The sequence below is a fragment of the Anabrus simplex genome, chromosome 12 (genome assembly GCF_040414725.1).
Source record: "Anabrus simplex isolate iqAnaSimp1 chromosome 12, ASM4041472v1, whole genome shotgun sequence".
Lineage (NCBI taxonomy): Eukaryota > Metazoa > Arthropoda > Insecta > Orthoptera > Tettigoniidae > Anabrus > Anabrus simplex.
The window spans coordinates 10111894-10139103 of record NC_090276.1 but is presented as its reverse complement, the minus strand read 5'-3'; the positions used below and the strand labels follow the sequence as shown (position 1 = coordinate 10139103).

The 27210-nt window shown below is 39.5% G+C and overlaps 1 protein-coding gene across 1 annotated transcript in view; it reads left to right on the top strand.

Moving 5' to 3' along the window:
- Afti (aftiphilin) overlaps positions 1-23079 on the top strand; it is a 59784-nt gene extending 36705 nt beyond the window's left edge. The window contains exons 5-6 of the mRNA XM_067156447.2: positions 3942-4002; positions 20550-23079. Coding sequence (XP_067012548.2) covers positions 3942-4002; positions 20550-20773 — 285 coding nt within the window. The 3' untranslated portion in view covers positions 20774-23079. The remainder of the gene's footprint in view (positions 1-3941; positions 4003-20549) is intronic.
- Positions 23080-27210: the final 4131 nt, after the last annotated feature.

Below are 27210 nucleotides of genomic sequence, written 5' to 3'. Positions count from 1 at the left end.
TCGATGAAATGATGATAAATATGTGTCTCGATCATGGCCATTCATCCACGGCTGGTAATTTCAGATGGCAACCTGCCATAACACTCAGCCTTATGGTTACACTTCCGCCACACATTTTGTTGCATCACGTTATGCAAATTTTTGAACGATCCCCAATCATAAGACATATTTATGTGAACAATACATTGTTATTTCTATGAACATTGGTTTGAAAATTATTGAAATTGGACTGTGAAAGATCTCTTAAGGATATAACTGGGTGGTTTAGGTCTGTCTTATAACAACGTAAAGTAACAGATTTTTTTGGATTGGAACATTCTTTTTTCTGGCAGCTTCCTCCTTTCTTCTGACCAGTTCTTCTTAATCTTTTCTTGGAAACCCTAGAATTTGACTGTTGAGTCATCATCTCTGAATTCTCCCAGCGGGCTGGATAGGACTTGGGTGAACGATGTATCTTCCAATGTCTCCCTGTTATTGCTGGCTCCTCTTTAATTTGAGCCTATCACCTCCTTCTGAAACATCCGACTGGCCTTTTTCTAGGAACACCCTCTCTTAAGTACTGCCAGGGAATCCACGTCTCCTACATTTGCTATACATTGCCAGACCATTTCATCTGTGTCACGTTCAGCTCTCTTCTTATATATTCATTTCTGATTGTCCCCTCTCGTCTTCTGCATAGCTTGTCTTAGAAACTTCATTTCGCACGCTTGTAATTTGCGGATGTCGTACGCAACTCTCCAAGTTATTATTTTAACACCGCCTGCTGTATCTTAAAGGAACTCCCTTAGCCCAGACTACATTCTGCACTTGCAACACTTCCAAGTTAACTGAAGCTTCTCTATCCCGTGAGTGTGAGGTTGTACTAAGCAAATGTTCTACTTATTTTCATTGCCACTGTCTTTTGCTTGCTCACATTTAGCTTTTTTTTTTTGTCCTCCAGTAGTTCAACCTTCTGTCCCTCTCCCCTGATCCTGATGATAACATTGTTACAAAAAACAAAATGCAAACACGATATGGCCTTTTGGGCTTATGCCATGTCAAGAGAACAAGGTGAAACTCTTTATGTTTCACAGAGAACTTTGCTCCGTGTCTTCAGAAGAAAAACTCGATTGTTCACGAGGAAGACTTCAACAATAATGAGGGTTTGAATTTAAGATTGTTTTACCATTGGAGCTGTATCGTCACCTGGTGGCTCGCTGTATGCTGGCACACCACTCCAAGATCCTCGACATTCAATGCTTTAATTCCCCTAACCCTTTTCCGTCGTTAATTAAATGGATACCCAGAACTCTTATTTATTTTAGTCAGCTGAGTGTGTGTTTGAAGCCTCTGTGGCTCAAGTGGCAGCGCGTCAGCCTCTCACCGCTGGGTTCCGTGGTTCATATCCCGGTCACTCCATGTCAGATTTGTGCTGGACAAAGTGGAGGCGGGACAGGTTTTTCTCCGGGTACTCTGGTTTTTCCTGTCATCTTTCATTCCACCAACACTCTCCACTATCAATTCGTTTCATTAATCATTGCCCCGGAGGAGTGCGACAGGCTTTGGCAGCCGGCACAATTCCTATCGTCGCCTCTAGATAGGGGCTTCATTCATTCCATCCCTGATCCGGTCACTGACTGGAAAACAGGTTGTAGGTTTTCATTAATTCATTTCAGTGTGTGTTTGAGCGGCAGTTAGTTTGAAAATATTTTCCAAATGTACTGTAAGAGAGAATTATTTTAATTGTGGAAGTCCTCGGGCGTGATGTAAATAAAACTAGTGTCGTCACCCATGTGAAAGTTATGACTTTCTACTTTGCTGACTTCATTAAACAGTGCTTACACTTTCACTACCTGAATTCTCATGCACCATTTTTTTCAATCCTATTATCATGCGGAATATTTCCATGTGATGATGGCGTGTTGTTTGTTAATGTCTCGCTTATTTCAGTACACTTGCACAATTCCTCTATGAAGGGAACCAGCAGTAGCGGCCTCTAGGAAGTTCATATAAATGTACAAATTAACACTGCTTTTATGTCCGTAGATTGCTTGTAAATATGATTTAAAGATCTATTACGCTTTACTTTTTTAGTGCCAGAGCCACGATGAGTGATCTTAAATAAATTTACATAATGCTGAGCAACTTGTTGTTTCTTGAATCATAGAGGCCTGGACCAAAAATATCATCCTGTCGTAACCACTAGCAAGTGTTCTAGCAACCCTGCACTGGTGACTTTCTTTTGTTTTCGATATATATCACAAGTGAACATTCCTGTTTATTCAGTGATTTGTTTTCACGCAGCACAGATCATAGCATGTGCTCATTTTTTAAATTTTGACACCCCTCATAATACAAATCCAAAGGGTTAGTTGTATCATATGTTTTGGATATAATGTGTTTGCAACTTCCAGTATTCATCTTTATTGTTTGTGTGTTCTGAAAATCAGTCAATTTCAAAACAAAACAAAAAAAAAAGGTCATGTTTTACAGTTCTAATTATTTCCACCTTTTTGATACTGCTTTAAGCAAATCTATTAATCATTTACAGTACATGTTTCGTTCCATTTGGAACATCTTCAGCTGTATTACAATGCTTAGGTGAAATTAGAAGGTATATTTATCTCCTCAAAAACATCTTAATGAGTACCTTGTTTTGCTTAAAATCCATGTGAATTTAAAAATTAAAATTAATGTGGCGGTGAAATGGGAAGGAAAATGGATTTAGTCATTTTAACCTATTTTAAAACTATATCTATTCATTCGAGCAGAAGTTAAAACATGTTTGTTCCCAGCAAGTGAAGAGAACATCCTTGTAAAAAATAGAACAGTGACAAAGGAAAATTATTTTTCAAAAACTTCTTATTATAGACAACTAGAAAATTATACATCAGTCAGAAAAAGTGCTGGGAAGAAAATATTTTATTAACATCTGTTCAAAAGAATATAGTTTTAAAATAGGTTAAAATTACTAAATCCATTTTCCTTCCCATTTCACCACCCCATTTAACCATCCACATCAATTTTAATTATTTAAATTTTTTTTTATTTCACATGGATTTTAAGCAAAACAAGGTACTCATTAAGATGTTTTTAAGAAGATAAACATACTTTGTAATGTTCACTCTAGCATTATAATACCACTGAAGGTGTTCCGAATGGAACGAAACGTGCTGTAAATGATTAATTGATTTGCTTAAAGCAGATATAAGTATCAAAAAGATGGAAATTTACTGTTATTGATTCAATGTAAATAAGATTTGATACGGGAAATGAAGCTGATTTCTTGCAAACATACCACATAGTTAAGCATCTGGTTTCCTTTCTCCCAAGTCTTCCCAGCCCAAAGTTTGCAACATTTTACTAACACTACTCCTTTGTCGGGAATGACCCAGCCACTTTCCTTTGAATTTTTCCTAGTTCTCATATCAAGTAGTCCTGGTGAGGGTCCCATACACTAGTTGGGATCTTACCAGAGACTTATACACTCTCTCCTTTACATCTTTACTACCACTCCTAAATACTCTCATAACCATGTGAAGATACCTGTATCCTTTCTTAACTACCTTGTTAATATGATTACCCCAATGAAGATTATTCATTATATTAACATCTAGGTACTTAATGTTCCCCATGAGGAACTATCACCCCATCAACACAATAATTAAAACTGAGAGGACTTTTCCTTTTGGTGAAACTTACAACTTGACTTTTCATCCCATTTACACTTATACCACAGCCTGCTGTCCATCTCACAACATTGTTTAAGTCCCCCTACAGTCACTCACAATCCTGTAACTCATTTAATACATTTACTACCACTGATCACAAGGTGTTTGTGCTACGTTCATCCATTCGCTGCCCTTCATGAAATAAAGGACCATTTCCATTCGTAAGTGTTCAGTCCTGTGAGTGAATGTTGTCATGGAGACTTTTACAATTTGTACGTTTCCATTTCCCAGGAAGCCGTTCCTGCAGCACAGTTTGATTGGACGAGCAGTGGTTTAGTCAATCCTCTGGATTGTAAGTATACACTCAGATTTTCTTTATTATTTCTTTTTTATTTTAAATTATAAACAGAGAGTATTTATGTCTGTGAATATGTTCTATGGAACAATTGATAACCTTACCATTTTCTAGCAAATGTCAGTGCTCAAGTGTAAATGGAGTGTTTGAACGCAATTCTCTCATTTACGTACAGGGATATAAAGCAGTGTTTTCCAACCTATTTTCTTTTGGAGGATATGAAACTAAATCTTGAGGAACCATGGATGTCTGACACACATTTTAACAACTACAGGGTCTCTATACTCTGCGCTACAACAGCTGCCTCAGTCACGCATGGCCACTCTGCTTTAAGCATGTATATGATCTTGCATGAAATCTTACAAATGATGCTAGAAGTGTCATCCTTCCTGGGATACAGGCATTGTATCTGATAACCACATTCTGCAAGAAGATTCCAAGAAAAATTCTGGGACCGCAGAAGACTTGGGACTTGGAAGAAAAGGACAAATGCTGACATTCTACGGACACCTAGTAAGACAAATGGCTGACCAAAAGGATCTTCAAATACATCATGGGGTTAAAGGCCACCTCCAAGTGGTTAGAAGAGGTCCAGAGGGATGCGGAGGAAGTTGAAATTACACTGCAGATGATCCACAACAGAAGAGAGTTGAGAAGAAAAGTCTAAGATCATTTGAAGAGAAACCAAATGGGTCATTTTTGACAAAGATGAGAAGCAAAAGAAAGAAGAGGTCTGGGAAGGGAAGAGAAGAAAGGTCAAGAAGCCTTAAGTTCTGTGCGGTTCATAGATGGCCAAATTCGGATGATGGGACAGGAAAGTTCTAGGAATTGGAAGGAAGCAGCCATGGCCTTAATTAAGGTACAGCCCCAGCATTTGCCTGGTGTGAAAATGGGAAACCATGCAAAACCATCTTCAGGCCAGTGGGATTCGAACCCACTATCTCCCGGATGCGAGCATAATGCAGAGGCTGCATGTTGTGTATAAGTATGGCACTTCACACCTGCCAAAGTTTGCAGCATGCCGTACCTTGTGCACAATACAGTAAGTTAAAAGTTGTAGTGCAAAAATACTCCAAGCTTCAACAGATGACTATCCTACTACATATTCTTAAGCATTTCAGACAGTTCACAGTTTCTGGTTACCCGCTGTGGGTGGGGCACACAGATGAAGAATACACCCATGGTATCGCCTGCCTGTTGTAAGGGGCGCCCAAGGGATGTTTGAATTAGAACCATGAAACTACTTGCGATTCGTACCATCATGCGGGGAACACCATGAGTCGCCTTTACTTGCGAGTAGAACCACTATGTTAGGTACACAATACGTTTGTGATTAGTACCAGCAAAGAGCGGTTCACTGTGGTTTCCAGTACCTTTGATTTGTACCCACTATGTGAGGAACACCACGGGATAGTACGAGTTCCAGTGATCAGTACACGTATGTGAGGTGCACCATGGGTTTGCGTTGCCTACAAATGGCGCCATTATGTGAGAAATACGTACAATACTTGTGAGTAGTACCATAATGTGTTAAACACCATGAGTCTACGCTATTTTCTGTTAGTACCACAACTTGAGAAATACCATGGTTCCACTTCACTAGCGATAAGTACCGTTATGAGGGACTGTTGACCTGGATTTTCAACAACAAGCATCATTGAGTCAGGATTGTGCTTCGGAAGCAATCCCTTGGTCAGTAATACAGTTTTTGGGAAGGCGAGGCATTGTGGGTCAGATCCACTGATTGTTTTAAATTCATATTCAGCCATTCATTCTTCATCATCACGTTTTGAATTCTGGTCAGCGGATGAATTTAATATGTTTAAATTGTCATTGCATTTAGTCTCATTTCGTACCATTAAGGGCCGATAACCTAGATGTTACAATAGAGTAAAATAATATATTATTATTGGTCCACCTTTTCAATACAAAATGAAAATTACATTGGGACTAGTTTCGACCTAGTAATAGGTCATCATCAACATGGATGTTGTATTTTGACGTCTATCAATACCTTATAAAATACGACGTAATCTTCTTCGAATATACAACAGCTAAGAAGAAGCCAGCATTCAACCTACTATTCTTCTTTATTACATCATTTAGTGCACAGTGGACTTTTATAATATACGGCACACCGAACTTTACATAACTTCCGCTCAGTGCTTCGTCAATTGGAAGAGTTATTATTTTTAATATATCACTACTCAATTTCCCACATGGTATGTACCTTTAAAAAGACTGTACTTGTGTTTACATTGTTTATGTTTTCTTCGATATTTACGCTTTAAATTACTTCAGGCTGATGATGACCTATTACTAGGTCGAAACTAGTCCCTATGTAATTTTCATTTTGTATTGAAAAGGTGGACCAATAATAATATATTATTTTACTCTATTGTAATCACAGTTCAATACGGATCTATCATTATGAAACTTATTACTTTTAACCTAGATGTTAGGCCCCTTTAAATGGCAAGCATCATCATCATCGTGTCCGACTCGTTGGCTGAACGGTCAGCGTACTGGCCTTCGGTTCAGAGGGTCTCGGGTTCGATTCCCGGCCGGGTCGGGGATTTTAACTTTAATTGGTTAATTCCAATGGCACGGGGGCTGGGTGTATGTGTTGTCTTCATCATCATTTCATCCACATCACGACGCGCAGGTCACCTACGAGTGTCAAATAGAAAGATCTGCACCTGGCGAGCCAAACCCGTCCTGGTATATCCCGGCACTAAAAGCCATACGCCATTTCATCATCATCATCATCAATATCACAGTTTCTGGTTAATGAATGAATAAATTAATTAATTAATTAATTAATTAATTAATTTGTGCAAACACTCCTGCAATTTTTGTTGCTGGTCTTGCAGATCTATTGGTTTTTGGCCCCACACACACACACACACACACACACACACACACACACACACACACACACACACACACACACACACACACACACACACACACACACACACACACACACACACACACACACACACACACACACACACACACACACACACACACACACACACACACACACACACACACACACACACACACACACACACACACACACACACACACACACACACACACACACACACACACACACACACACACACACACACACACACACACACACACACACACACACACACACACACACACACACACACACACACACACACACACACACACACACACCCCCCCCCCTCTGTTACACATAAATGGTTGAACTTTATTCCCCTGCCACCTATGTCCAGTCACTTTCATCCTCTCTTTCACATTTTCATTTTGGCTGTTCTAGATCAACTGTAGGCTCTCTGTCAGCTTCACTTAAATTATTATTATTATTGGATCAGTGGGGAATATATCTGCTTCTGGATCCCAAGATAGCTGGTTCAAACCCAGCAGAGTTAGTTGGATTTTTGAAGGGCAGGCAAAAGTCCATTTGAGACCCACCCACTAACCCCTCCTCTCCTCCTGCATAACAGGGGGTGTACGTTTGTCCGTACATGCATGTGTGTGTGCCGAAAAACCAATGGATCTCCAAGATCAGCAACAAAATTTGCAGAAGTCTTGGCACAGTCACGCCAGAAAACCTCAAGGCTACGTTTTATAACTGTCTGGCAGATATGAAGTTTACCAAGTCTGCCATCATGACGTGTGGAGAACTAGACTATCACACAACCCTTGTGACATTTTATGGAAGTATACAAAGTTACAATGTCATATATATATTTGTGTGTGTTCTGTACATACAGGGTGGGGCAAAGTGGGCTCCCTGATTTGATGGGTTAACTGTATAAAAACCATTCTAGATTATTACAAAAGCTTTTTATTTCTGAAATCTACATACAATGCCATTTTTTTTCATTTGGTTCTAAATATGATATCGTCCAGGTGACGACCTTGACGAGCGACGCACATATTCAGCCGTTCAATAAAGTTTTAAAAAACTCTGCGCAGCATATCTGGCGTTATTGCAGCGATGACATCAGCAATTGCTTCCTTAAGGGCATCCACGGTCCTTGGTCGAACTTTATAAACCTCAGATTTGAGGTAACCCCACAGAAAATAATCGCATGGGCTTAAATCGGGAGATCGAGGGGGCCATGAAACATCCCCTCGTAATGAGATCACGCGGCCGGGAAACTGTTCTTGCAGAAGTTGGCGAGAGCGACGGGTGGTATGAGCCGTGGCACCATCCTGTTGAAACCAAAAGGCTTCCATTTCCATTTCCTCACCATACTCTTCCATTTTGGGGAAGAAAAAGTTCTCCAACATCTCACAATAGCGCACAGCGTTCACAGTAACGGTTGCATCTTCCGATTCAAAAAAGTAGGGGCCAATAATGCCTATGGAGGACACAGCACATCACACAGTCACTTTTGGTGAATGAAGAGGTCTTTGGTGAAGATTGCGTGGGTTTTCAGCTGCCCAGTAATGAAAATTTTGCTACCAAACCTCCTACGAAATGCCCTCTGCGTCGCCACCACACTATCGTTATTTTTAAAAAACGTTTTGACTACAAAACCACGATGCTCGCCAGTCCACGGCATGGTGACTACTAAAATGGCGTCTTTCCCCCCACCAAATGCTACTACTCCCACTCCGCTTACTCACGTGCACGCTCTTCAGTGATTTATTGAAACTAGGGAGTCCACTCTGCCCCACCCTGTATTTATTTTTCTGACATCCCAAACAAATTGCTCTGTATATTATTATACAGTTGAGCTTGGCTGATTTGAATTTTAAAAATTTAAATTAGTGAATAATTTGAATTTTTCTCATAGTCAGTGACCATAGGTTTTTGTGGCTCATTTCCCTTTATTAAATAAAGCCTGTGCAATTTAAGTAGAGAAAAGGAAGGATTCAACCTATTCAGTTCACTTTTAGTTAATAATGTAAATGCTTAAAACATTATTGTACCAGTTTTGACCTCCATTGAGAACCGTAAAATTAACTAGCCAAAGACATAAATATATACTATAAATGAGTGTTAAAAATTGAGTTCTCTCGTAAAAAAAAACTTGAAGATAAAAAATTCACAATCTTGTTTACAACACATGATCTGTTACAACTTATAAATTTCATAATGGCTCCGTGAGATGGTCATGTAAGCAAGTTGCACATGACCATCTCACTTGACAATAAACATCTAGAGCTGGAAGATATGAGATTTTGATAAGATAGAAGGCCCCTTTCACACGATCCACTGCTTTCCACTCCACTGGACTCCACTCCACCAGAAGTGTAGAAAGGTGCCTGGAGCATTCACACGAGATACTTCGGGTGGCGCCACCTCCCTCCACTCTTGTCAACATCAGGCCGCTGTCAACCACAAGTTACGTACCACAAGTTTGAAGTTTTTGTCTCAAAATACATTTTCTCATGTTGCTGCCCTGACACTGTAAACGTGCTTCAAGGAATGACAACAATTCATCAAACGAATTCCCACTACCGAGCTTATTAGCTGCAGTCGCTTAAGTGCCGCCAGTATCCAGTATTCGGGAGATAGCAGGTTCGAGCCCCACCGTCGGCAGCCCTGAAGATGGATTTCTGTGCTTTCCCATTTTCACACCAGGCAAATGCTGGGGGCTGTACCTTAAATAAGGCCTCTGCTGCTTCCTTTCCACTTCTAGCCCTTTCCTGTCCCATCGTCGCCATAAGACCTATCTGTGTCGGTGCGACATAAAGCAACTTGCAAAAAAAAAAAAAGGGAAAAAATGCGAATTCCCACTCATACAAAAATAATTAAAGAACTTTTTGTGGATCACTGGTAAGTTCATCTAGAGGAAAACAATGAACTCCTCATTCTAGGCAATATGAATTCAATGGATGGACCCAATGAACCCTAGTACTCTTCTTTCTCCTCAATCTTCTTATTGTAAGAATATAAATCCCAAGGATAACGTTCGCGTCATTGGTCCAAAGTCAAACTGAAACACAAAAGATGTGGTGGGGACTAGAAGTTGCCGGAAGTGGACAGCAAGGAAAACAGTGTGTCTGAGGCGTGGCGTGGCGTGGCGTGGCGTGGCGTGGCGTGGAAAGTAGTGGATCGTGTGAAAGGGGCCTAAGAGGACATTGAGATGTTTGCCCAGTTTAACAACATTTCATGAGGTTCTGAATCGACAACATAATCCAACATAGTTCCACATGTAAGTGTCTCCATTCCAAAACGAGTGTATTGCTTACAGTTATATACGACCAGCATTCACCATAACACATCAGAAATAATAGAATGGCGTCTTCACGGGATTTTATTTGCTTTGCAGTGAAGAATTTACCACAACAATCTCAAAACCACAAACCATTGAGCAACATCTTAAGAAAAATTGGACACGCACTTTATTGTAACAGAAACGACCATTTTTTAATGTTTGTTTTTATAGTGTATCTTTGTAATTGATGTTTCAATTTTTAAAAAGTATTTATATCAATTTTGATTAGAACTAAAGATGGCCAAAATTAAAGGCCGAAACATGTCCTAATATTTTAAACGAACTTTTAATAATATTAGCACGGCAAGTGTTGGATAGGTGGATCAATTTAATAAATTCTTTTTTAAAAAATAGAATCTCTTTACACATCATCTGGTTGAGAAGTTGCGTCAAAGTTCCGTTCTACAAGACATAAATAATATTGAATAGGTGGAAACCTTAGCTTTTGTTTTACATGATATTGCTCTTCAATGCGGACTAATTATTGGGGGGACATGATTAACATGAACAGAGGCATGGGAAACAAGGACCAACTATTAATGCAAACATTCCTATATAATAACAATATTCACAAACAGAACAGTAATAGAGCTTGGTTATCAAATACATTTTTGAACGAGTCGTATGTACGGATTTTTCAATAATATTCACAAGTAAACAGAAAAATAGAGCTTGATTCATAAATACAGTAAATATTTTGAAGGAATGTTTTATGTACGAAGCTATCAAAAATGATCACAAGTAAAAATATTAGAACTTGCTTCACAAATACATTTTTCTTAATAAATATCCTCTTACCATCCTGGATATTATACATTTCATGATAAGAAATGTGAAAAGCTCAACTACCAGATGTACCGCCTGAACAGTCTCCACTGGGAAATGTAGTTCTCTGAAGGAATGCCCGCTTTCTAATATCATTTCATGATATAAAATCATCTACAACCTACACCAGATGTAATGCCTTAGCAGCCTCCGAAGACTACCAAACTCAATGTTTTAAGGGGATTTTTGATCTAGGAGGAATATGGAGGGAGGGGGAGGAAAATGGCACTCTGCCCCCCCTAAGATAATTTTTGTTTTTCATGCTGATTTCTCATGTCTTAAGCCACGTTAAGATTTAGCAACATCGCCTCACAAAGCGGTCTGATTGGCTAACTTCAGAAACTGATAAAATAACAACAGCACAAGGTGTCTAATTAATTTTTTCAAATTATTTATCAGTATGACCGACCCTCTATGTTTATGCAGTTCACATTGTTTCTTGTACGTATGTACAAATAAAATATGTTGTTCTACTGCAAATATGCTATCAACTATTTTTTGGTTTACATTTTATTCCGGAAAAGTGGAAATAAAATTTAGCAAAATTATTGACAAAAATAAAATTAAGAATGGAACGCTTGCCAAAATACCTTTCTAGAAATGGCAGAATTAGGCAACAAATTTCACTACAAAGAGGTACCCCTAGGTATTGGTTAATTGAATTTTCTTCCTGGACCCTTCAGGTTGGATTTAACCAAGTTTTACTCCGTGAATGTGTTAAACATATGTACATTTGTTTTAAGCCTCTACTTGAGTTTTAATGCAGCTCGTCCTGTTCTTTTAGGATATGTTGCATAATGCAGACCTTTTTGCCCAGCTAGTCCAGATACTGTTGTTGACGGGCTCCCTCCACAATGGAAGTTCATTGTTAAAATGTTTTTGTTTTATATCTCACACTTGTGTTTGTGTACTAACTGGCACCAACTCTTTTCTCTCACTGGTGGGGGCAGGCACACAGTCGGCCCTCCTCGACTTGGATTATCTCAACACGTTTGATAACTTAACCTCCTCCTCCTCCTCTGCTTCCGACGCTGCCTGGGAATTCGCCAGTGAGTTGCAGTCCACTTGCATATATCTGCTTGCCTCGTAAAAAGAAATACTAGCTGTAGCATGGAATGCTATGTGTGAGTGCATGATCATTAAGTGCATGTTGTGTTTGTAATGCCTGCGTGAGTTGATAGTATCAGTACTGTACAGCGATTATCAGTTGAACTAGAGATAATTGCATTTTAGTGAAATGGCTCTACAGTAGGCTAGGTGTAATAATACGGGGATCGAACATCAGACTATATCCACCCATTTGTTATCCTCCAGCACACTGTGAGAGATCTGTATCTAGAGCAAGACAACATGCTGGTATATTGTTTTCGGATTGTGGCCAACTAGTTTAATAAACACTCTTAAGGACATGAGGGTTCTTATTGGCCTTCGAGGTCAGCTGGCCGCAGTCCTATAGAGCTTATCCGGGATGCTGTCCAGAGGGATGGGCGTGCCCTGGGGCCTGTTCCAAACTATCTCCCTGCATTATGGGAGGCAGTACAGCATCAGTATGGCTCCTCAATGCTTCTAGTATCGTGTGGAGTTCATGTCTCACCACATCGCCACTGTCATCAGGGCGAAACAAGGTGCTGCACACTACTTTAACCAGGTATCTGAAATTTAATTATCATGTATATACAGCCTCCATAGTCGGAGTTCTGTAGCATTTTGAAATTTAAAGGTAGCGTGTCATAACATTCAAGCATTTTGTAGGAAATTGCGCAGAAATAATGACCTTGTGTAATCTAAATAGAACTAGCTTTCGAGTACCCATCATTTATGGGTTAGTTTTCGTAATTGCATTAGTAATGGTATCTAATGGACATGAGTGACAGTAAATCAGTTATTTTTATAATATTATCATTTAGATTTTCACAGCCCATGTAACTATTCATGATGTATTATATGTTTGAGATGTGCCATGTAATAAATTACACACACTCTATGCGCGTTTCGAAAGATACCGTGCCTTTCTTCATCGGGAGAAAACAGAAACACGGCGCATCAATGGTTGCTAAGAGAAAGCAACAAAGAACTTAAAATGATGCCCTAAGATGTAATAAGAGACGCCATTTTAGCCCCATGTTAGGGACAACGAATGGCAGCAGTAAAGATCACTTTCTGATGGTTCTGATAATAGGAAGCCATGATTCACTGAGGTTGTAGCTTGTATCGCGGTTGAAATTGTCCGGATGTTTACGTATTTCAACGGCCTCCCTGATGATTCTGGGGCGATATTGTTTTATACGGGCAAGAAGATCCACTCCTTGGAACATGACATTATAACCAGGTGTTAAGGCATGGTCAGCAACAGCCGATTTATCAGGTTGGTTCCTTAATGGGAGTACATATCGTACAGTATCACCCCAGAATCAGCAGCGAGACAGTTTTCCTCCTTAACGATCAGCAAGTCAAACGTTAAGATGTACCGCCTCTGGACAGTACCCGTATTTATGACTGTCTACACTCGCCTCTGCTGTGACCAATACTTCAAAAGTGTGTCGGTGCTGTAACCGGCTCGCTTGTCAGGTCTCCAGTGTTGCACAGCTGCACACAGTTCTGTCCAGACTCGCTGCTCTCTCTCGGTGGCTATGTAGTTAAAACAGAGAGTTAACAATGCTGTGTGTTGAGTTGGGAAAATTCTTGCACTCCACGGACAAAGAATTTAAACACAGCTCTGCTTCAGAAGCGTGCCTTTCGTTAACGAGAAAATTCCAAGAACTATGATGTTAAGTTTTAAAGGCTTAGGACAGGGGTGCAAATAAGGACAGAATATTTAGAGACCTGCTGTAACAGTCTACAGGCCCATTTTTCTTACCTGGTTTACTGCTTGTAGTGAGGCTGTTGTGATTTCTTGAAAAACCAGTTTTGAATTTTTTATTTTTTATTTTTTTTCCAAGCCAATCAAAACCTGTTGAACCTAAAATTTTTGTTGTCCTTCATTAGACCTACCTGCATTATTGGTGGAGTACTTTTGACTGGAGTCGCCTGTATGTGTTCGATCTGTACTGTGCTTATCGGAAACACTGACGTGAGGAATGTCACATGACATATACAGGTGTATCAGAACTATACCGACAGAAATATCAGGGATGTTTGATGCAATCAGATTGGCGGAGAAAATCTTTCTTTTTGAAGAAAATTTCGAATTGAAGGATTTGCCATATTCGCTATGCCAGAGCACAAGCTGCTGCCGTGTGTTATGTACAGAAGCAAACACTTGTACAAATACAAACTTAAATTTTATTGATTCACCAATTTACAAGTATTCATTCACTTTAAATAGCATTGAAATTAAAGGTTGTACTCACTGGTGGCCATAAATATTAACTATGTGCATTATTTACAAGGATGCTTGTTAAGCAGCCGTAACTGGACACTCTGTACAAGAACACACTGTAATTAAGACACACATATCAGTCAAGGAATGCGCCAGATTGTTTCTTCTCTCGTCTGTTGGTTGTAGTAACTTTCTTTATTATTTAACATGCTCGAAAATGCAAGACTGCCACCCCAAGGTTGTGTATTCCTTCAAACACAACTTTTTAAATGGAGTGAAACACTGAATGAAAGAAAAATACGCCCAATGGTTTGATTAAAGTAGACGTTCAATATGCCGCCCCCTCTTACTTCAATGCACCGTTCACAACGGTTTATTAGTGACCTTTGGACTGTGTTCAACTTGTGCATTCACACCAAGCATTACCTCTATCTCCCCCTTCCCACTTTCCCTCACTTCCCTTATGCTAGCGTGTTCAAAGTTGGCCAGCACTCATCAGAAAGTAAAAACAACATCTTATTATGTACTATACCAATTTAATTTCTAGGTTAACTTATAAGGCTGATGATGACTCCAACTCGGGTTGAAACGAGCCCCATATCTATGTGTATATATGTATGTAAATAATACAGTGAATTAGTAAACAAATTTGAATTGATTAGGTGGATCAACCCCATACCACAGTTGTCTATCATCAATACCAAACGTAAAACTTTTCTACTTTGAGATTACAAATCTTCATTATTAACCCTTTCACTCCGGTTGACTGCTGTAGCAGTCGCATGTCTTTTGCCTGTTTCCCACTTCACTATGATAGACTGTTGTGGAAGTTCAACTTTGGAGGTCTCTCGCGGCTGTCTTGGGAGTCTATAGTTACGGCTATGATCACCAGATGACAGGAGTAACCAGTTCGAAGACGAAAGCAATGTGTCCGGTATGCTACTCACTTCATGCCTAGTTGCTCCCCTGTGCTGACGTGCTTGTGCTTCTTGACTTAGCTTTCAGTCGCTTTAAATTGTGAAAGGCCTGATGATGGAGGAAAGATATACGGTGGTGGAACCTCTTGCCATCATCTTGGGTTGTGACTTTGAAGAAGATGATGATGATAGTGTTTTGTTACCTGATTCTGGTGATAGAACAACTTTAATCACACCTTCTACTTCAGGCATGTTTACTCCAGTTACCGCTTCGTCGTCGTCTAAAAGGTCAGCCTACTTCGATGATTCGACTGAAGATGAGGATAGTGAAGATGAAGATCAGGTGCCTGAACCACTGAGCAGAAAACTAAAGTGGAAAAGTAGAACCTGAATCCAATAAAACATAAGTTTGACGCAGCTAATTCTGGATTGAAAAGTTTAGTGGAAAATGCTAGCATGTCAGGTGTGTTTCAGCTGTTTTTAACACGAGTATCATAACTCTTCTGAGCGAGGGGGATGAAAAGGGCTAAAAATATAGTCATAAGAATTTCACCGAATATGCATTCCAAATAAAATACTTTTAAACTCTGCCTTCCTCTCCTCACGTCACGAGCCGACTGCAGACTGGAGAGCGGAGTGAGACAAATATCCCATACAGCGGTCTCGGTGAACCACCCGCTGCTCATGTCACGCCACCGTACTCACTACGCCGGAGTGAAAGGGTTAATAAGAGCTGTATGCACAACATATTTGCATTATGTTTGTGCAGTCTAAGGTTTCTCAGTATAAAAATCGGTGTGTTCATACTTATTTAACTATTGTACTGTCACGCAGACAGTTCTAACTTCGGAACGCATGACTTAACGAACTTCCCCCTCAGTTCCTCACTCAATTGCTCCCATCCCTCCCAAGCACTGAGCAGACTGGTTCCGAAGGCATTTCACTCTGAGTTTTTGATACCTGGTCTGATCAAATCATATAGGAACACATAATAGGAGGAACATAATGGCAAGTCAGTGTGTGAGGAGGGAGCAACAGAAAGAGGAGGGCACAAGGACAATCTCCACGTCTTCATACAAATGATCTTCTCCACAAACAAGTTGTAGCCTGTATGAAAATTCATGCTATTCTTGTTTTAAAAGGTTGTGATCAAGGTTAAGTTACATCATATCAGTTCACATCTGCATGCCAAGTATTTTGCTGTTGTGAATGAATGTTTGTGTGCTGGCAGCCATTATTTCTTTATGCTCATTTTCCGTCAAAGGTTGTGGTGTGGCTTCACCCTATCTCCTTCAGAGCATTATTTAGTATTGCCCATTAGTTTTTATTCTTGACTTTCAACGTACAGTCTGCAAACCTCTGTGAATGACCAGCCTTTACTCCTGATCCCCTGCTGAACTACAGGTATAGGGTCACAGATTTCATTCAAACATCAGGAAGTTTATCTTCACCAAAAATAAACAGATAACTCTCTGAGGGTTTGTGCCACTGGCCCTTAACCTTTGCAAAGTCTACGACACACTTTTTACTTCAAATCTCATCGTTATCATCATCGTCATCATTATCATCCACCTCCTGCAAGGTCAGGGTATCTGTGGCACTTTTCCACCTTCCTCTCTCCTTCCACCGTTCCTCTTCCATCATTTTGTCCCAGTCCAGGCTTCTTCTTCTTCTTGCACTTCTCTTTATTTAATTGACCCACCTTGTTCCAAATCTCCTTCTTGCTGTCTTTCCCTCAAACTTCATCTTCATCATCTGTTTTGGCATTCTTTTCTCCTCCATCCTCTTTACATGTCCAAACCATCTTCGTTTACTCCTATCAGTTCTCGCATTTAGGTTCTCCATTCTGACCTCCTTTCTTACATCTTCGTTTCTCAATCTGTTGTTCCTATCGTATTTCTTATGTATGTCATTTCGCTGACGTGAATTCTCCTCTCCTCCCTAGTTATCATTGTCCAGGTCTCAATACGGGTGCATAATACATTTTGTACATTACCTCTTTACACTTCCTTATTCCAGACAAGGTTTCTTACACTCTGGTAGAATGCATTGCCCTCCATGTCCAGCCTTGTATTCTGCATTACAAAGGGCACTAGGAAAGTTTTGCAATACGCAAAAACGGTTGGCTGGACACCCCTGTTATGGTGAGGGATGAAAATACAGGTGGAAACTGGTCTAGAAGACAGCAAGGCACAACCTTCACACCAGCTGTTACCAAGCAGTGGTATTGAAAGCAAGTTGTTAAGATGTCGGTGTGGTCTAAACGTGAATACTGCGCAATTATCCACTACAGTTTTGATCATGGATTAACTGTTGACCAGTGCCTGGAGGAAATGACTCCTATGCTGGAGAAAGACTGTCAACATCGGACAACAATTTTCCGCTGGTACAAAGAGTTCCAGAGGGGAAATTTTGGGGTTGAAGACGATCCTCGTTCTGGGCGACCGTCTGAATCAGTGACCAAGGAAAACATTGAAGCTGTGCGGAAAATGTTGCAGCAAGAGAGGCAGTTGACACATCGGCAGGTAGAAGAGACCTTCCACATCCCTGCACCAGCTATTCATTCAATTCTACATGACCATCTCCATGTTAGAAAGGTTTGTTCCCTTTGGGTGCTCCATTCACTTTCAGAGGAACAAAGGGCACATCGAGTGAAATGGTGCCAAAAAATGCTAAAACAGTTTGAAAAACAGGACTTCGCGTAACGTCAATAGCATCGTTACAGGTGACGAAACTTGGCTTTATTAGTACGATGTCCCAACAAAATCCCAGAACAAGGTGTGGCTGTTTGAAGATGGGGGGTACTCATGTGACTGTGCGAAAGTCAAGGTCAGTGAAGAAAAGGATGATTGCAGTATTTTTCACTAAACGGGGCATCCTGACTCGAGTTGTGCTAGAAACACAAAGAACAGTTACTGCGAAGTGGTACAGTGAGACTTGTCTGCCTCAGGTCATCCAGACTCTCAAGCAGCTCCCGGCTCAGCACTTGGCTCTTGCATCACGACAATGCTCCAGCACATCGTGCTAATGTAACAGTGTATTTTCTTGCCAGATCAGGGTTGACTGTGCTTGATCACCCTCCATACATTCCTGATCTTGCCCCATGTGACTTTGCATTCTTCCCAGAAGTGAAGATGAAGCTGAAAGGGCGGCGTTTTGCATCCGATGAGGAGCTTCTGGCAGCATGGGATCAAGAGTGTGAAAATGTAAGCGAAGAAAAGTGGCAGAGTTGGTTCGGTGACTGGTTTCAATGTATGGAGAAGTGTATTGAGTGGTGGAAATTATTTTGAAAAAGTCTAAAGCGTTCACTCACATTGCAAAACTTTCCTAGTGCCCTTTGTAATTCACTCCCTAAGTATTTGAAACTGTCTACTGTTTCAAGGCTTTGAATACCGATTTTAACAATGCCTTTCCCTTGCTTTTCTCCTCTTAATATTATCATTTTTCATAACATACTTTTCAGTGTTCCTGTTGAGTGCATCAAGTTGTTCTTGTACTCCTGTGCTGTTTGTTCCCCACACCACAATATCATCTGCAAATAGTAATAACTTCATCTCCCTTCCTTTGTCTCTTTTACAATTTCATCCATAACCATTAGAAACAAAAAAGGCGACAGCACACTCGCCTGTCTATCTCCACACACAGTCTGTATGCTGCTGGCACAGTTTTTGTACATTGCTTGCACCGTGTCTACAATTTGTGTACCCAGTCTCTTTTTGACCACGGTTTTCCACACCCCTGGGAACAGTATCATATGCCTTTTTTAGATCTATAAATGTCATGACCAGATCCTTTACATTTTCCCAATTGCTTCATGTGAAAATTCGGTCCACTATAGATCTTCCACTTCTAAATTTTAACTGATCCTCTTGCAACTCTCCTTACCTTTCTTCTTATTCTCTTTTTTTAATATTCTTTCCAGTATTTTTGCCACTTGTGATAAGAGTGGGATTCCTCTATAGTTATCACACACTTCTTTGTTCCCCTTTTTAAAGACTGTTATTGTTCCCTTTTCCCAGTCTTCTGGCACACGTTTATGTTTCATCAGGAGGGTGGCTATCAGCATTTGACCGTGTTGATGTGAGAAGTGTAGAATAACCCAGTTTTCCATGCCTCAATTACTGAAATTTCCGTTTCTCTGCTTGTTGTTATCTAGGCAGAGGTGCCAAATATTATGGATTGTCCATAACTATTACGGATTTCACCTCACGATTGCGGCATTGCGGTCAAATGGGAAATTGTTACGGATGAGTGATATCATGAAAACATAATTTTCTACGAAAAAGAAGAAAATTGTATCATACTTTTGGAGCATTACTGCTGAACCCTCCTCGTTTCAATGCTTCTGAGTCTGCAACTATGCTTACTCGATCGTCGCTTCCTTCTGCTACCCGAGAACATTATGAATTTCATTGTGAATCTATTCTGCTCTTCTCCACTATAAAACCTTAAGCAATGTTGTATTTGCAGTATTAAGTGCACCTGTCAGTAACTCTCCACAGAAAGAATTTTCAGTGTTGATAGGAAAAATCAGATGGGATGCAGACCTACATTAAGCACATCTACAATGGAATTGCTTATGGTTCAGAAGACTAAAATGCCATCACAGGGGGAGAGGATGCTTCAAGAAAACCTGCACTAAAAAGCAACTGTTAAGTGTGAAACAAGCAACAAAGAATTTATCACAGACTGTGCAAATTTTATTGTGAAATATGATATACTTAAGAATAGATTGCTGTTGGAAGCGCAATCGAATAGGGGAAGAGCATGCTTTCGATTTGACTCGAAAATTTTTGAGGGTTTGCAGATGGGGGAATTTACTAATAACCCACTTAAAAAGTTGGCACCTCTGCTTAGGAAAGTAATGGAATTGACTGTAAGAGGTAAGAGAAGCAGAAGAAAACCTAGGAGATGTTTGTTAAAGTACATATTTAATTATTCCAAGGTTTGGAGGCAATTGGAAACCTCTGCAAATAGAGGAATATTAGCCTGTTTAGTTCTTACACAGGGCCTTGTAGACTAATTGCTGTTTGTGTATAGCATGCATGTTCTTCATTATTTTGGGTGTCTAAAACAATGGTAAGATCCTAAGAAACTTTAAAACTTAAAGAGTTTGAAAATCCACTTGTTCTTGTGTGTTTGTTTCAAGGAATATAAAACGTGTTATTCACTATTGAAATTCTCTTGTTGTTGTTGTTCTTCCTCTTCTTATTCTTCTTTTCCTTACTAATGTATTGCTTCTGAACCAAGGCTTGGAGAAAGATGTGGGCATCTCAGCGGAAGGCCAACCACAGCCAGACCCGCTTGTACAAAGGATCCTAGCGGCAGGCAGCAGACCATCGCCGGAGCAATCGGAGCTTCGCGCCGAACTGGGCCCCGAGGCGCAGCGGATCCTGGACTCACTGCCCGACCTGTCCTTCCTCCGAGCCAAGATGCTCATGTTTCCCGTACGAACTCCCACCCCGGAGCAATAAACATACATGGTGACCATGTTATTGTGTTTGGTTCTAATTCTCTGACAGTACGTCCACCTGCTTTTAATTTTATAATATATCTTTTTCTCTGTCTTGTTGGCTGAAATTGTAGCCTGCCAGTGCACTTAGTAATTTTTTTACTTTTATTTATTTTTATTTTTTTCACTTATAAAATCATTCATGTTTAATCTCATACTGAAGACTTGTTCTTGGGATGCCATCTTCTTAATTGAAAAAGAAAGTCATGTTCAAACTTAATTCAAAGTAAATATTCTACAGCCAGTCAGTACAGTTTAATAATTATTTATTTAGGCTTTTTTAAAGGCTTATTCAGAGGTAATACTTTTGATCATCATAAATACTCAAATGTTAAAAAACTTGTACATTAACATAGTTCAGTCGATCTTTATACATGTCATGTGTCACGTAGTTTGTTATTTGAAACAGTATAATGGCTCTTTTTTTTTTTAGGTGAACTGTAAGAGAACAAAGAAGAGTTAATGTAATATTTTGTTTGTGTGATTATTAGGGTTCGGAAGTTTATGATCTAAAGAAGTACAAAATATGACCTAAAATACGATAAAATATAACATGAATTTTAGGGATAGATAGCAAGTATTAAGAGTCCTACTGACATTAAATGTCTTAAGTACCAAAACGTGATCAGGGATAATATACCGGACACATTTAGTCATACAAACTGACAGAGAGCTACAGTACACTAAAACTTTCAACATTCATTTAGTATCCCAGTGCCGAGCTGAGTGGTTCAGACGGTTGAGGCGCTGGCCTTCTGACCCCAACTTGGCAGGTTCAATCCTGGCTCAGCCCGGTGGTATTTGAAGGTGCTCAAATATGTCAGCCTCGTGTCGGGAGATTTACTGGCACGTTAAAGAACTCCTGCAGGACTAAATCCCGGCACTTCGGCTTCTCTGCAAACTGAAAAAGTAGTTAGTGGGATGTAAAGCAAATTATATTATTATTATCGTCCTAGCCTTGAGATGCAGTATTGTATCTGTCGGCGTAAGTTAGAAGACATTGCCTGACAGGAAGTTTATTGAGGCCAATCTGTTGAAATTTGGTGGTAGTGAAAGGGGAAGAGAGCTGTAACTGGACCCTTCAAGGAAGAACTGGGCGAGAGATAACACAGAATTTACTTGTTTGCTAATTGCTTCTACTCGAGAGATTCAAAAGTGGAAACACACTATAATCACGTTCCGTGAGCTCACATGTATCGTGTCGTAATCTCTCCTGGCCATAAAGATGTGCTAACAGACATCCTTACAGCAGCTCCTCCTTGGAATCAGGTCTTATAAACGTGCTACCTATCTGTTATGGCAAAAGAGAGAAAAATATATCTACTGCACTATTTGACAATCCTCTGTTTCAAACTCGATGCAGATAACACGTACCTTGTTAAAAACTCCTCAGCTGAAATTATAACCAAATATGACCTTATATCACTAAAATAAGAAAAATATGACCCAAACAATAAAAATAGCCGAAATATACATTTATATGCAACATCAAATTGCTTTAAACCAGGTGAAAGAACCATCTTTTACAGTTCTTTTTCAGATTTTGGATAAAAGGCAGTCAGGAAAGAAATATGACCTTTCCTTAACTTCTGAACCGTGAAGGAGTGAAGACAAGGCGGGATCCTGCATCCAACATTAAGTAGAGCCTTGAATCTGGAGACATTGCTTGAAGCTGCTCGTTATGTGGAGTTAAAGGAGGCCCAGCTGCTGCAGAACTTGGCACATGTTTGATGGCTATTCCTCCAAATTGACTGAATATGGGAAACAATGATTGTTCTACAAAAAGCTCTCTCACCTTGAGCCAGTACATCTAAACTTGGCACTAGTGAATCTGGGCATGGCAAGACTTCAAATTTGATTCAGAAAATTTGTAACAATAATTTTTGGTGCATTTATTGATAACTCTGCTTATAAAAATAGAGATTTTAAATAAAGCAGAGTTTGGAAAGGGTTTTTTTTTAAACATTTACCTGTATTAGAAATTCAATAAAAATGGAAATGCAAAGTTCTTTTGAAATATAGGAACACAAAAGAAGCACAAGAGATAATAAAACTAGAAGTTGCTACAAGACGAGAAGAAAAGACATCAGGTTATTCAAAACCACCAACCAGTATCAGTGTACCCCAAAGTGGAGAGATGAACGGATCAGTTGGCGATTAGATGCATATGGCTAATTTTACTGTAGGATTGTCCAAATGATCTAATTGATTGTGACAGGTGTATATTTTGAGTTTAATATTTGAAGCTGTACTTTTTGAAGGAAGAAAAAATAACAAGGCAGTTTTGACTACATGTCGTAACCCCAGAACTGGCAATCTTGTGATGGCATCTTTTATTTGTCTAAATAAAGTACAAAATATCCATGGGGTATGAAATAAATTTACCAAGTTTTATATATCTACATAAAGCTAATACACTGAGGATTGTCATGTTGACATATTACATAAATACGTTGACTAGAAAAATGTGCAGACTGTTCAAAAAGAGGAATTCCCAAATTCAGAATAATAATAATAATAATAATAATAATAATAATAATAAAACTTTTGATCATATTTGCACAAAACTGAAACATGTCACAAACAAACTGAGATATACAGATTGTCAATAATGTACTTGTAATGCACTAGCAAATGTTTCATGACTCTGAGAGATATATTCTTGAAAACATTAGGGAAAATGTATTAGCATGCCTTGCTCAGGAGGCGTGACCTTAGACCATTTTGTTGCGATGTGTTCTGGTACGGGAGGCTCGTCATCACTTTCACTTTCTGATATTTGATGGGAAGAAATACCTGGTACAAATTCCAAATCCGACTCAGAATCTGTTGGTTCATTCTCAATATCCTCAAAGTCAGATCCGTCACTTTCATCTTCTAACAAATTTTGCCATTCTTTGTCACTCATTTTCCATCATGATGATGGCACAATTAGACACACACTGTACTAAAAATTCATATAATCAATCAAATAATATGTATAAACTACAAAATAAAATGTAATAGAATAGCAAATCAGATCCCCATGGTTTGTTTCAAACACTGCAGCAATGGAGCTTGGGTCAGAAAACTGCATTCATTTATTTCTATGAATTTGTGCCCAAAGAGGTTGTAACTGTGAATGAAACTGAACTCAGGGCTGCTGTTGACATCGAGAATGACAAAATATAGACTATCATGACACCTGTTGAAGAATTGAGGAAATTACGTGATGAAATACGAACATGTTGAATATTCAACAGTTGCCAGTTCTAGGGTTAATGAAATTGTCAAGATTAGTAGACAACAATAATTTTCGTAGAACACCAAATATAATTGAACAAACTTTCCATTTATGTGCTAATGTTCTTATGTTAGACAGGAAAAATGCTCATCCCGCCACATGGGTAGCTCGTGAATGAGTCGTTCAAAATGAACGCTTCACTTCTAAGAAGTGTGAACTAACTACTCAATTTCAATGAACTGGTAGTTCAAACACTTCACTTCGTACTGTATAACATTCACAGCTCATTTGATTCGTCTGTCGCTCACTCGTTCTCTCCCCCCCCTCCACTATCTACGTCACTCTTTACTCCTTCACTCCCAGGCCCATCCTGCCTGTCAGCTGTGTTCTTACACATATTTTCTATCAAACATCATCTAGATGCCATAAGCGGGTAAGCCATAGGATGTCCATAATTACAAAGCTCTGCCATCTGTTGGTAATATTATTAAGTATTATGAAGCTTTATTGAGTGAGAGAGACACTGTAAACGAAGTCACAGCTAAATTACATAGCAAATACATAGAGAGCAGCTTCGTCAGGCCTCACTACTTCATTTGAACGATTCACGGTAAAGAGTATGAATGGGTGAAATAGTTCATACGAATGAACTGGTTTGAGATATCGCTACTCCACATACGTTGGCGTCAGGAAGGGCATCCGGCCGTTAAATAGGGCCAAATCCTCATATGTGGCACAATTCGAACCCGTGACTCCACAGGTGTGGGAAAGGCGGAAGGAGACAACTTGGATATTATAGAGCAATGGAAGGAAGAGATCAAGTTTAGGTAAGAGCAGCAGTAATGCCAACAAAACAAGATTAAGCTGTAAAGGGCCAGAAAGAACCAGGAAGGGAGTAAGTCATGACTGATGACAAGCTGCTGACGTGCCCCAGAATCTCAGGAACAGCATGAGGGCTCGATAAAAATGTAATCGTGCACATACTAAGTAATAGTCTTGTCAGTGAGGGGTACAGCTCCTAGTTGTACTTAAAATCCTTAAATAAAATTGAAATTAGGTTTATAATGAGGTCTTCTAATTACAGTAGAAGTTATTAAAACACATCATCATCATCAGTGGTTTCCCATTTTTCCAAATACTGCCCAATTTCTAGAGATCTGAGTTAAAACTGCAGCATGTGAGGCTGACTTCAACTTACCTGTAATGATTGAATTTGTGTTAGTGTTTCCACATTAAGTGTCCACAAAAAGTGAGGATAGGTTACCTTTTCAGGCAACGACCACGTGGTTATGTTCAGATGTTCAAATCTCACAAACTGATGTTATAAACAAGAAAACACAAACAAACTTTATTTCTCATGGCCAACAATGTCTTAAACTTGTGTCGTCTTAAGCATCTTGGTCAGTTCTACATGTAATCCCAGACAAGCCACCAATTTATGGGGAATTCAGCAAAAAAGAACTTCTTAGGTGATTTTAAATTATATTTATTTATTTTTTACTAGTCAACATTGCATAAAAAGCATATTATACAATTATCATATTGTTGAATGACAACTTACTCTCTATCGACAGAACACATTTCCAACTTACGATTGATTGAATGGTATGGACGAACTTGTATGCAGATCTTTCGAACCGCTGTTCCGCGAGTAAACATAATCGATTGGATCGCCAAGCTTCATAGGGAGACAGCCTCGTCGTCATCATCATCATCATTTTTCAGTTCCAATTTCCCAGGAGTGCTGTACATGAACTCGCCATTTCTTCCTGTCAAAGTATAGTTTCTGTTCCTCTATGTCCTTCCACTTGACATTCCTCTTGCTGGCCTCTGATTTCACTGTGTCTATCCATCTATTCCTTGGCCTCCCAACTGGCCTCTCCTCTTTCACTTTTTCTGTCAAAGTAATTTCTCGAAGGGGCCTAACATCGAAGGTTAACTATTATGCTATGTGGAGTCAAGAGCAAGGTACCAGGAAAAATTTGCACTGAGCTATATACACAAGCCAGGACGAAAACAACTAATGTCGTCTACAAGGAGCCAGGCTGAGTGGCTCAGACGGTTAAGGCGCTGGCCTTCTAACCCCAACTTGGCAGGTTCGATCCTGGCTCAGTCCGGTGGTGTTTGAAGGTGCTCAAATACGACAGCCCCGTGTCGGTAGATTTACTGGCATGTAAAAGAACTCCTGCGGAACTAAATTCCGGCACCTCGGCGTCTCCGAAGACCTTAAAAAGTAGTTAGTGAGACGTAAAGCAAATAACATTATTATTATTATTATTATTATTCGTCTACAAGGAAATCTTGGGGCGTGTTGCTAGTTTTAAACTATTTTTTTAATTTATTACCTAAAAAAGGAGGGTGGGGATTAAGATTTGCTGTCCCATTTTAAATTGCATTTTGAAATCTATGTTGTGAGTATAATAGTTTCTATGGAATTTATTTTTGAACGCCAGAGTCTTCATTTTGAGATGAAATATGTGTGCTTTTAAATTGAAATCCAATTGCATTGGCAGGCTGCAGCATGAGCCGTCACCTTTTACCTCTGTCTTGTAGTCAGGCTTATTCATTCTGTAGATCTCTGCAACAGTATTCTGTCTCCTAATTTTTTTAGTTCTGTGTTGTTATTAAGAATAACTTGAAAGATTGTTGTAACCATGATTTCCAGTATTCTTGAAAATGAGGGTTCAGAAATGTTCATCTTATTTTTTTATGCTATATGAGTTAGCTGCTTGCTTTCTCCAGTTTTGCAATCTCTTGCTACTGCTTCAAAAGGAAAATGTGATGGACTAGATCAACAACAATGAAATAGTTATAATGTTGCCCATAAAAATAAGAAAATTAATTGCTCACTGATTAATATGAAAGTTTGAACTAATTTTGATCATCAGATATTTTCAGTATGTGTGTAACCGTCTGGTAGAGGAGGAGCAAGCACTTAACTCACATGCGTCGCATGCATTGATGAGCAGTTGAATGAGTGATACTTGGCTAGTAGTGTGTAACAGCGTGGTGTGGACTCCACAAGACATTGGAAGTGTTGGGGTGTCATACCAATTCACAGTCGCTGCACAGCTTCCCATAATTGGTTGGAGAAGGGTCCCTCTTGACAGCATTCCAAGTGTTGGCTAGCCTCCAAGGTCACCTGACCTCAATCCTATTGACAAGTGTTCATTAAT